This window comes from Nansenia antarctica (genome assembly GCF_963989245.1).
Source record: "Nansenia antarctica genome assembly, chromosome: 4".
Lineage (NCBI taxonomy): Eukaryota > Metazoa > Chordata > Actinopteri > Argentiniformes > Microstomatidae > Nansenia > Nansenia antarctica.
Window position 1 is genome coordinate 46,330,802 of NC_137689.1, and position 12,642 is coordinate 46,343,443.

A 12,642-nucleotide genomic window follows, 5' to 3' on the forward strand; every position below is an offset into this window, starting at 1 on the left:
GACAAGTTGATCGCATGGCAATAAAACAATGATTATTATTATTATTATTATTATTATTGTTATTATTATTATTATCACTGTGTGGATCATGGATACACACCTAGGAGAGGGGACATTAACCACATGTTAGTGAAACAACACATTTCGCCTGTTCATTTGAGCCTGTTTGGCATACGACTATTTTGCGACGTTGTGTATTTCTTCTGTAATTATGATAACAACATGAAGTACTCACTTTGAGGTGCCCCTCTGCAATGCCTCATATGGCCTCTAGGGGGCCCTACTCATAAGGCCGTATAAAGGTGGAGTCACACCACCACTTACATAAAACCAGACCCACCTGAAGACAGGGGCTTTAATGGGGACATCTGTGAGTAGGACTGCCCCCCGCCCCCCACCGACCCCCCCCCCCCCCCCCCCCCGCCCTCTGCCTTCCGGCCCCCCCTGCCCCCTGCCATGGCCCCAAGAGCTGAGCTTACTGGCTGGTTCATCCAGGGAGAAATGGGGGGGAGGGTTACAAAACAACCTGCATAACTGTGGAATTAATGGAGGGTATTCATTTAATGCTCCTTCTGGGCTGTAGATTATACCTGTCCCGAAAGGCCTGTAAGCCCCCCCCGAGCAGAGCCAGCCAGGAGGGACAGAACTCTAACCTCCTCTAATCCCTCTGTCTCCTTCTCTCTCTCCCTCTCTCTCTCTCCCTCTCTCTGTCTGCAGACGTCTGCCTGATTCACTAGCTAAACAAAATAGTGCAACAGCGATGGATCACAACGTGTTGAATGACGTTGAACCATAAAATACGCTTTTAAGCGTTTTAAGAGGCAGGGCTCGATTACCATGGGAACACATCTGAATCTGATTTACAGACGAGGTCACATACTGTAACCGAGACAAAGCTCCACTCTGGAAGGTTCTCTCCACCTATTTCTGTCGCAGTCCACGTCTGCTGCGATCTCTTCATAGAGAACCTGTAAACTACTAGTAAACAAGACAGCGATACGGCTCATAAATAATGAATGAGAATGCGTCGCTCTCGAGCTATGCCTACTGACACACACACACACACACCACCCGGGCCGTCAACAAACAGAGAGGCCCGACAACGTCGTGTGGTATTAGAAGAAGAAAAAAAACAAAAACAGCGACAAGACAGTTGTATCTTTATCAGACCGTGAGGGGAGCGGAGAGTGTCAAATACAGCTTTAAGTGTTCGTGCAGACAGTGGCTGTGTTCGAAATGGCATACTAACAGTATGAGTTGCGTATGTACTGCATACAGCCTAGTATATAGTGAATTCATAATAAGTATGCCATTACCAGCCGACTGTTCACACTGAAGTATGCATCTCAGTATCCCAGAATGCATTTCGCACCGGCCGGCAGCGGGGATTTTAAAGCAGATTAAATCTCCATGGGCTAGCTGTTGTAATGTTGGCTCTACAAGTGTTAACATGTCATTTTATGAAGTTTTAATATGTTTTCAGGTGAGAGAGTAACCATGTATATTCCCAAAATGTGGCCAGTTTATCAAAATAACCCGTTTGTATATCTGATCTGACGTTTGTTTTCCACTTCTGTAGGCTAACGTTGGAACCAATGTGTTTTTGACGAGACTGAAGAGACGCGCGACGCATTTTGGGGCAGTTGAGTATGAAAAGTATCCTCACGCAGCATACTCTGAAATTCTGGCTAATCTAGTAAACACCCAGGCATTTCTTGTGTACACAAATTGCACATACTATGTAGTGGGAACGCACTACATACTCAGTAGTATGAATAGTACGTTAGTATGCCATTTGGAACATTATCTATGCGTGTGCACCAGTGAACAAGGCTTAGCCTCCAGTAGTGTGAGCCATGGTGACATCAGCAGTCAGAATGAATAGGAGAACCGAGGGCGACACATCTCATGATGTACACATAATCGCTCAGTGTCTCCCCAAACCCATAAACACACAAAAGCTAATGGGATCTGGTGATGAAGAAAAAAAAACATCAATGTTGTGCTCACAGAGAGGGCCTCTCATCTGTGGAGAAGGGCGTTGTTGGCTCTGGGGGTGGGTGGGTGGGGCTGATTTGGAGATGGGCGAGATAGACAGGAAACGCAGCGGAGGTGGGGGAGAGAGAGAGAGAGATGGAAAGAAGGCAAAGTAATTCGCAAGGGCAGAGAGAGAGAGAGAACGGAGAACAGTCAAAAGAAGGCGTTGGTCTGGGAAAAGAGCAGAGAGCAGAGGAGGAGGAAGGAGAGAATGTGTGTGTGTGTGTGTGTTTGGAGGGGGGGGGGTCTCGGTAGCATCTTGTAACGTGAGGAGGAGCATCGGACTGCATGAAGGCCCTCTGGGACGAGGGCCAAACACAGAGACTAGACAGACCTGAACTGAGCCGAGCCAAGCCCGAAAAACGGCTAAATCGATCAATCTTCCATAGCGCTTCCTGTCTCCGTGTCTGAGAGGAAGCTGAAGAAGAGCAGAAGGCAGAAGGGGCAACCCAGGGCTTCAGACTCCGTCCTTGACCCGGGGAACATACAACACTCAGAGGTCGCGGCCTGCTCTTTCTCGTTTCGCCACGCACAATTTCCTCTGCGTGGTCTTCTGTGACACTGTCCGTGACAGTATTTTGACACACTGCTCTTTTTTTCCAGTCAAGCAGTTTACCCCTCTAAATTCCAAAACTCTCAAAAAAGCGGAGAGGACCATATCACTGACGCAGTCCACATGGCTGTGTTTGACTGCTGCTATATGGTCGAGCCAGACATGGCTGCCTCTATCATGACTTCATAACGGAGAGAAATTAAATGCTCTGTGTATCTTTGTGAGGTGGTTTATAAGAGAGAAAAAATAAGCTTTTAATGAAAGAGAAGCCATGATTCTGTTCCATATAAAAGACTCAGAGAGAGTCATGTTTTGGCCTGGTGGCCGGCCTTTGGGCGGCTGTGTGTGTGTGTGTGTGTGTGTGTGTGTGTGTGTGTGTGTGTGTGTATCTATCTATATTTACTCAGTGATGACCTCAGTGCTCAGAGGATAGGTGCCACGGACGGAAAGGGCCTCTCTCTTTCCTGTGGGCGAGCGTGGCTGGTTTCTGTACAACGTGTTTATCGTCTAAGCGACCATACTCAACTGCAAGTCACAGGTTAGGAAAGAGAAAAAAGACCAGAAAGATAGTCCAGAAGCTCTAAAGGCAGACTGATACACACAACCACAGACCACAGACATAGACGTAGATATAGATAGATAGTTGAGGCGTATCTTGAACAGGAAGTCAAGTCTTACCGTCTTCCTCTCCGTCTTCAGCTCCTGGAGGTAGCGCGACAGCTCGGCGATGATCTGCGAGGTCAGGTTCTCGGCGATGACCTCGTGCTGTCCCGCGTAGTCGTTCAGCTCGTTCAGGGTGGTCAGGAACGCCCGGCATGATGTATACCTGACCGACGCCACCAGAGAGACGGGGTCAGGGGTCAGGGGCGAAGGCAAACCAAGGAGAGGGCATTGGTGTCACGTTCTAATGCTTTGGTCCTCATATCGGGATCTGATGTAATGATTGGACTTTTCTTTCGAAAAATCAATTTCCGCGTTGTTGAAAATCAAGTAGTAAAGTAGTGTTCTAGTTAACTAGGTAGCAGGTGGGGATTACTCGCCGAACCCATTGCGTTGTTGCAGTATTTTGACTTGACTGGCGAGTTTGTGTTGTGATTCTCAACAACGTTGAAACTTAGTTCCGTGTTTCCAAAAGAAAAGTCCGAACATTTTGATTGTATTGCCGATATGAGGACCAAAGCATTAGATCGTGTCACATTTTGGTCTAGGGCCTAGTTCTAAGGTTTTAATTCTATGTGAAAAACATTCTTGGTCGTGTCAGAGGACACTTTCAAACGGTCTACCGAGGGATGACCGGCGGACCTACGCATCTTACGTTACACGCTTTTTAAACAGTGCAGATGAATCGCATTGGTCGGGGTCTGGGGTTCTCAAAAACTCACTTGTTCTCCTCCTCCTCTCTGGAGGTCTTCTTGGGTTGATACTTCTTTGATAGATTCCTGTCAGGAGACACAAACACATCATCAGTTAGTTCTGTGTTTTACGATGTGCTTGTTGTGTCAGGGCAGGGTTTATTCACTAAGCACAGCAGGGCTGACTGGAAATGCAGCGGATCCATTGTATTCCCCCATTACTGATGTGCGTGTCAGTGCCAAAGAATCATCCACTATGTAATGTGCAATCTGACAGAGTGCTTTCTGCTCCCCCACATCCAGCACCATCCCCCCTCTTGCAGTAATAATGCTTTTTTTAGTCCCTGGGACTGAATCAGTCACCAGAAAGAAGCATGTCTGCCTCTCCATGTGGGTGACCCCTTTATGACATCAAACGTACAAGCCTGGCACTAGTGCATAGAATAGGTTTACCAAGCCTACCATACTGTTAGAGGGTTTTCTGGCTGGTGGAGATGGAAATCAGGGGACGTGTGCTCATTGTAAACACGTGTTTGATACCATTCCTCATTCCATTCCGAGCAATGAGCCAGACCGTCCTCCGATTTGATTTCGACCTCCACCGGCCTCCCCCTGTTCTGACCGTAGAAGTTGGAGATGTGGATGATAATATGGAACCCGAACCTAAAAGATAGTCAAGAGAAACTCTTGCTTCCGACGCTGATTATGTGTTCAACCGACGTTTCGGCAGCAGGGTGTTAGCCCCAGGGTGTTAGCCCCAGGGTGTTAGCCCCAGGTCTGACAGAGACATGTCACTGTGCCAGCTCGGGGTGAAGGGTTAAATGAGGGGACAGAGTGAAGGGTTAGATGAGGGGACAGGGTGAAGGGTTAGATGAGGGGACAGGGTGAAGGGTTAAATGAGGGGACAGGGTGAAGGGTTAAATCAGGGGACAGGGTGAAGGGTTAGATGAGTGGACAGGGTGAAGGGTTAAATCAGGGGACAGGGTGAAGGGTTAAATCAGGGGACAGGGTGAAGGGTTAAATGAGGGGACAGGGGGTACTGGACCGTACATGACCACACAGTGGCTCTCCCTCTGCTCTCCTCTCATCACTAATCACTTCCTCTCTTCCCTCCTCTCTCTCCCTCCCTCTCTCCCCGTGTTCATGTGATTCAGGTCATCTCTTTCCCCTCCACCTCTCCCTTAAAGCTCTTTTTCTCCTCATCTCCCTTTCTCTCCCTTTCCACTCTCTTTCCCTCCCCCTCTCTTGCTTCCTTCCTTTCTATCTCTCTCTCTGTTTGCTGGTTGTTTGTTTAATGATGAGAATGTGATCAACACATCAGCTAGCTCTATCCCCGCTCTCTGGTAAAGATACCGGCAACGTGGCGTCATTGGTTTTGTGTGTGTGCGTGTTTTTTTGCGGGCCAATGGCCAAGGAGCGAGGTCTTTCATACAGCGATGACGTCTGGTGAAAAGAGCAGTTACGCTGCACACACACACGCGCACACACACACACACACACACACACACACACACACACACACACACACACACACACACACAGTAAGTAAGACACGCTCAGTCTTAGAACACCATACTGCCAGTGACAACAGCCATGCCTGTTAGAATCTACCTAGAAACGGCCCAGGACTAGACAGGCCAATTAGATTTCAGCAGACAAGACAGCAGAGCGAATCAGGATGCAGCGAGGCAGGCATCCATTACAGCAGTGAACAGAGAGGTCATGGAGGTCATCACCAAGGCATGGTCCGGGATGCTGTTTACTACGCCGGGAGTATCGCCTTCGACACGACCACAGCTTCACAGACGACTTCTACTGCCACCAATACTATTACCATCCATATCATCAACATCAATAATAATAATAATCATAATAATAATCATAATAATAATAATACATTGGGCTTATATAGCGCTTTTCTAGACACTCAAAGACGCTTTACAAACTGAAAAGATTGAGTAGTAATAATAAAAAGAAACAAAAGATAAATAAAAGAAAGTATAGGGGTCTAATTAATTTTTAGAGTACTAATCTAAATCTAAGTGTCTTTGTAGGACAATCTACTCTGTACACTGCAATTACACCTAGATTTCGGGGGTGTTGCAATAATGCAATTGATGAATACGAACAATGGATGACCCGTCACGACTGTTCGTAAAGGTGACATAAAGGTGGATATCATTGAAAACAACGATTAGACTACTAGTAACACTGTGTACAGGACAGACAACATTGTATTGTTTGGAGCCGATACGCCTGGCGTGTTCCATCTCTACAGAGCTGACATTTAAAGCTGCTCGACGGGCATGTTTTCAAAAGCATAACTGGATGAATCGTTATAAACATAAATAAATAACGTGTGGTGACAAACGCCACACGCATGTGTGTGTGTGTGTGTGTCTGCCTCTCTCCCCCTCTCTCTGCCCTCGACCCCCCCCTGCCCTCCTCTTCCCTGTTGTCTACTGTGTTGCTAGGCAGATCTACTTCTCTCTCCTCCTCTCTCCTCCTCTCTCCTCCTCTCTCTCTCTCTCTCTCTCTCTCTCTCTCTCTCTCTCTCTCTCTCTCTCTCTCTCGTCTCTCTCTCTGTCTCTCTCTCTCTCTCTCTCTCTCTCTCTCTCTCTCTCTCACTCTCTCTCTCTCTCTCTCTCTCTCTCTCTCTCTCTCTCTCTCTCTTCTCTCTCTCTTCTCTCTCTCTCTCTCTCTCTCTCTCTCTCTCTCTCTCTCTCTCTCTCTCTCTCTCTCTCTCTTCTCTCTCTCTCTCTCTCTCTCTCTCTCCTCTCTCTCTCTCTCTCTCTCCTTTAGCCCTGTATGTCACTCACCCACTCGGGGCCAGATGTCATGTCACCATGCATTTGCCCATCGTCCTCAGTGCCGTATTTAAACAACACAGAGACGGGGGGGGGTACGTGGGCGGGGTGGAGCACTTAATGAGGATTAGACTAGTGCCGCTGGATATATATTTGAGATAGCTTTAATTCCAGTTATGCGCAAGGTTTGTCTTGTCTAGCTTTATGGCTGTATATTACCATTGGAAAGTAAAGTACCCCAAACATATTCCCTTTCCTTACTCTTGAACAACATGAAGGGCTCAGATTATTGATTACTGTACTCTACTGTACTGTGGGTCAGGCTAGGGGTGTGCTGGGGGGGGGGGCACCATGTGCTGTATTAGCCTGTATTGAAGCGTTTTATGTATCTTATCCAGCCACCTCAATACAACAGATCCATCATGGATTAAACCAGCTAATTAGGTTTGGTGTAATAATACTAACTTTTTATTTGTATAGCACTTTTCCTGTAAACGTTGCATCTCAAAGTGCTCCAATCATGATAGAATCATCATTGTATTATTTAGTCATTTAAAGGCAATATTAAAAAGATGATCACCAAATCTTTTGTACATGTGGTACACAGAGAGCGTCAGAAGTCCTGAGAGCTCTATTGGGCTGATATTCTAGAAAAAGGTCTCAAAAGGTACGGTGGAGTAGTATCGTTTGTGGTTCAACCGAGTGTCTCAAAGTGTAGAGACCGGGGGGGGGAGAGGACCAGAACAGGGGGGAAAACACGTAGAGCAACACAAAGAGGGTGGCGAGGATCCAAAACCAAAAAAGGCCACAATTTCATTCATGTTTGTTTATTAGATCTAGCAGGTTCCGTGCCTTCTATCGGTTTGAGCGAGCTCGCAATATTTTAACCTGATTTACGACGAGCTGACGAGCTAAGCATGTTAAGAGAGAATAATTAGCCTGGCGGGCACAGCCAGAAGCACCACCACAGAGACGCACATTGTGTCTAAAAACACCCAAAACCAGAGGACCTTTATTAAGCGGGGCTATCCTGTCTGCAAATCGGATTTCCCCCGTGTTAACGGACGGTTTAGGTTCCAGACAAATGCCTGTTTCAGCCCGGGAGACGGATCCACAGTGGGGCCTCTGTGTGAGCGTGAGTGGATGAAAACATCCTCATCTGTGGGACCTCCGGTTCAATAACACCCATGGTAAACGTGGCGCGGCTAGCCTATCCTGTGTCACACTGCAGTCAGACGTCAGACACACACTCATTAGATTATGCGGTGGTGTCTCTCAATGTATTTCCGTCTTACGCCTTCGAGCGTGTTTGTGAGCACTGTGCGTGTGTGTGTGTGTGCGTGTGTGGCATGTGCATGCAGCTTGCCTAAGACTACATCTGGGTATCTATACTGTACATCCAAACAGAGGGAGGGTAGCTAGTCCTGAGTAAAGCAGGCGGTCTTTATGGAGACAGAAGGACGTGGGGGGGGGGGTGGGGTGTAGGAGAGGAGAGGTTAGGGGGTATGGAGAGGGTCCTCCAGGAGAGAGGACGTGGGGGGGTTAGGGGGTGGGGGGGTCAGTACTGGATGGGGGTTGGGGTCAGTACTAAGAGCTTCATAGCCATCTTGCTGGCCCTCTCTAGGGGACAGGGTTTGGGATTTGGGGGGAACCTCCTACTGCTTGTTGGGGTGTAAGAGGCCTTAGTAGAGGGACCCCCCCCCGCCCCCTCCTGGGTCTCTTCTAGTCACGCAACATTACTGTCTTCCAAAAAAATCGTTGGTCCAACCAAAGCGGGGGGTTTTGGGGGACGGGGGGTGGGGGGTTGGCGGGGGATTGAAAGGGGGGTTGAAAGCGGGGCGGGACTAACACTTGTTGGAGGAAGAGAATGTGGGTCACAGCGCTGGGGATGAAAAAAACACTGATACCTCGTTACTATGACAACACACAACCCCCCCCGCCCCCGCCCCGCTCCCCCCTTCCCCCACCAACCTTACTTCCTCTTGCCTGCAGCGGAAGGCAGCAAGAGAAACAGTCATGAAAGAAATCATGCGAGAGAGAGAGAGAGAGAGAGAGGCAGGGAGAGAGATATGGGGAGGGAGAGAGAGAGAGGCATGATAGAGAGATAGAGAGAGAGAGAGAGGCAGGGAGAGAGATATGGGGAGAGAGAGAGAGAGAGAGAGGCAGGGAGAGAGATATGGGGAGAGAGAGAGAGAGAGGCAGGGAGAGAGATATGGGGAGAGAGAGAGAGAGAGGGAGAGAGAGGCAGGGAGAGAGATGTGGGGAGAGAGAGAGAGAGGCAGGGAGAGAGATATGGGGAGAGAGAGAGAGAGAGGCAGGGAGAGAGATATGGGGAGAGAGAGAGAGAGAGGCAGGGAGAGAGATATGGGGAGAGAGAGAGAGGGAGAGAGAGGCAGGGAGAGAGATATGGGGGGAGAGAGAGAGAGAGAGAGGCAGGGAGAGAGATATGGGGAGAGAGAGAGAGAGAAAGAGAGAGAGAGGCAGGGAGAGAGATATGGGGAGAGAGAGAGAGGCAGGGAGAGAGATATGGGGAGAGAGAGAGAGAGAGCATGACTTCCGCTTTAGGCAACATCTGCAACTCCACCTGCGCTAGGCAAGCATCCCTCCGCCAGCCAGACTGGTGTGACCTCACTAAAGGAAACCCAGTAGTGATTTTCTTGGTGAATGGGGGGCACACAGGTTTTTGAGATTGTTGTCTTTTGGAAACGTGTGCTATATAGGTGTGCTATGCTAGGATAAAGACATACACACATAGCTACTGTACTCACCTGATCTGCTTTGCATAACTGATTTCGATCTCGGATCTCTCTTTGACGAATTTGGTGTACCTCTCCACGAACTCGATGCCCCACTGTGTATGCTTCTCCAAGTTATCAAACTGATCCTGCAAACAGAGGAGAGAGAGAGACAGACAGAGAGAGAGACAGAGAGAGAGAGAGACAGAGAGAGAGAGAGAGAGAATGTGCTGTGACAACCTGCATCTCACTGGTAGTTTTTGCGGACCATAGAACCCATCTAGAGGCCTAGGAACGATGCACGTCATCACTCATGGAAGCGCTTCATCGAGGTGTGAGACGCGTCTTCCACACAAGTCTTCTCGTTCCCATACAACTTCTCTCTACCTCGTATGTTCATGTATCACAGGCGGTTTGGTGAGCCGTGGGTTGGGTAGCCTTGTCTGGTACCTGAGGATTTAGCGCTAATGGCTAAAGCCAAATGACTGGACTATCTAAACCACCCACACCTCACTTGCAGCAGTGTACGCTATCTTTCCCAAGCTATAGATCAGATCAGATTAGATTCAAATGTATTGTCATTGCAGAGTACCAAGTACCAGACAACGAAAAGCAGTTTAGCATCTAACCAGAAGTGCAAATAGTGATATAAAACACGATAACAAAAAAAAATATATAGAGAGACATAGTTGTTTTGAAAGTCGCTTTGGATAAAGGCGTCTGTACCTCGTGCCTCATTATCTATAAGTATTCAGAGTTTAAGGACCTCTTCTAGGCCTAAGTGTTGGTGGACAGAAGGTTTTGCCATTTTGCCATTAGTGTTGAAACGCCAGAGCGTTTAATAGTGCCCAGTATCCATTATAACTGCAGGGTGTTGTTCGCTCAAATCACTCACGTTGCTCAATGCTAATATGTTCCCATCGACGAGGCCAAGGGGTTTAACAGTCAACAGTCAGCCTTCCTGCTTTGCTGCAGCCACTTCACCTCATTAGCCCATGTCTGTCTGGCACACCTGGGCTCTAACAGGCTAATAAGGTCAAAGAAGTGCTATGACAATCAGGTTGAATAAAGCAGTGTTTGAATAAAGCATTGTAAAATGTTCCCCTCCCACTTTCTCAAACTTAACAGCAACAAAACCGAGATAGCACTCATTGGCTCCAAATCCTCCCTCACCAAGCAACCCAGTTTCACCCTCTCTATCGACAACTCCTTAGTTTCTCCCTCCCCTCAGGTTAAGAGTCTGGGTGTCGTCCTCGACAGCACCCTATCTTTCCATACCCATATCAACAACACCATCCGGTCTGCCTACTTTCACCTTCGAAATATCAACCGCCTCCGCCCGTCACTCACTCCCAACAGCGCTGCTATCCTGGTCCACTCTCTAGTCACCTCCCGCTTAGACTACTGCAACTCCCTTCTCTTTGGTCTCCCACACAAACTCCTCCATAAGCTCCAACTGGTCCAGAATGCTGCTGCCCGTATAATCACCAGAACCCCTGTCACCAGTCACATCACCCCCGTTCTACAACAACTCCATTGGCTTCCCATTAAACTACGCATTGACTACAAAATCCTCCTCCACACATTCAAAGCCATCCACAACCTCGCCCCCCCTTACCTGTCCGACCTCCTCCACCTCAACATTCCCACCCGGTCCCTCAGGTCAGCCTCCGCCATCAACCTCACTGTCCCCCCTGCCCGTCTGTCCACCATGGGGGCAAGAGCTTTCAGCCGCTCTGCCCCTCGCCTCTGGAACTCCCTCCCCCCCGACATTACGAACATTGACACCATAAATCCATTCAAAACACACATCAAAACACACCTCTTCAGGCAGGCTTATCTCTGAGCCACCCTCCCGACTATTGAATGCCCTGCTGCTGCTGCTTTTTATATTGTAATTTGTAATTGTTTGATTTTTTAACTGTTTGACTGTATTTTTGTAACTGTGTTGTACGGCGACCTTGAGTGCCATGAAAGGCGCCTTATAAATAAAATGTATTATTATTATTATTATTATTAATGTGAACGTTTTAGTTTCTCATTAAAAGTATTATAGCCCTGCAAAGAACCAACCAAACAAAACATTTGCCTTTTTTTTATAGACTAGTCTGATTGGTGTTATTAATGCATTGGATACTGTTGTGACATTTTGTAGGTTTTATATTTCTTGAAACAGTGACTAAACCGCCAAAGTATGTTATTCTCACTCTTCAGATGCTGTGGACCTGCCCTGCGGTCTTGTTGAGGAGTAAGCCTTACTGTCAAACCCCCCCCCGCCCGGTTGAAGAGCCTGACCCAAGGGACTTTCCAGAAACAAATTGAGCCTATTCATCCTCTCCCTCTGTGCCTTCAGAGCACCCTAACCCGCTCTGACAATGCCCTAGTAACACTTCAATTATTCATAACCCGATACAGCTGTTAGAGCCCGGCCCCGTTGCGGATGGTTAGGTCTGCGCGGGTTCGGTGCGGTGCGGTCCGAATGGAAGCATGTGGCTCACGTTTATAAATCACATTTCCCGGCATGATGCCCCTTAGGTCCAAAAGCATAAAACATAATTTCACTTTTTTTAAAAAATCTTCCTAGAGTTTGTTTCATTTCATCCAAAAAACGGTACTACATTCACGGTACGGCACACGCAAATAATATCTGAGGGTTATAGCCACGCTCCAGTACGTCACAAAAAAACAACCTGAGACAATGTTTCTCTAGAGCATACCCCACACACTGACAGGACACTAACAAATGAGCAAAACAAGACAGTGAAGTCGTACGCCTGAACATGTACCTTGGTGTAGCTCCAGCAGTCCCCCATCCTTTCCTCTACCATGTCTGTAATCCACTGCTCTCCACCCTCTCCCCTCACAGACTGCTATTGTCTCAGACCGAGCCTCTGACCCACTGGATCAGCACATTCACGTTCTGGGAGGGATGTGTCTTGGTCGGGTGTCGCTGCAGTTCAACAACATCGTTTGACACATTTACAGTGTTCCACTGTCTGTCTTATATGCACAGGAAGAAGTGGATGTGGTTGACACAAAGTGAGTTTTGACTCGCTCATCGACGCACAAGACTTTCGAGTCTTCTTTTTTTTGTGGTTTTTGAGTGAGTTCTGTACCTTGTCGATGCTAAAAGCCTGCACAAGGCAAGTGCATATGTA

General features: G+C 47.9%; 1 protein-coding gene across 1 annotated transcript in view; it reads right to left on the reverse strand.

The window, feature by feature from the left end:
- The window catches only part of fnbp1b (formin binding protein 1b), a gene marked incomplete at both ends in the record, with an annotated part of 62,299 nt that extends 49,987 nt beyond the window's left edge, over nt 1-12,312 (reverse strand). Inside the window, 4 exons of the mRNA XM_080527951.1 lie at nt 3,269-3,416; nt 3,973-4,029; nt 9,518-9,633; nt 12,271-12,312. Of these exons, the coding sequence (XP_080384077.1) occupies nt 3,269-3,416; nt 3,973-4,029; nt 9,518-9,633; nt 12,271-12,312 (363 nt within the window). The remainder of the gene's footprint in view (nt 1-3,268; nt 3,417-3,972; nt 4,030-9,517; nt 9,634-12,270) is intronic.
- Between the last annotated feature and the right edge of the window lie 330 nt (nt 12,313-12,642).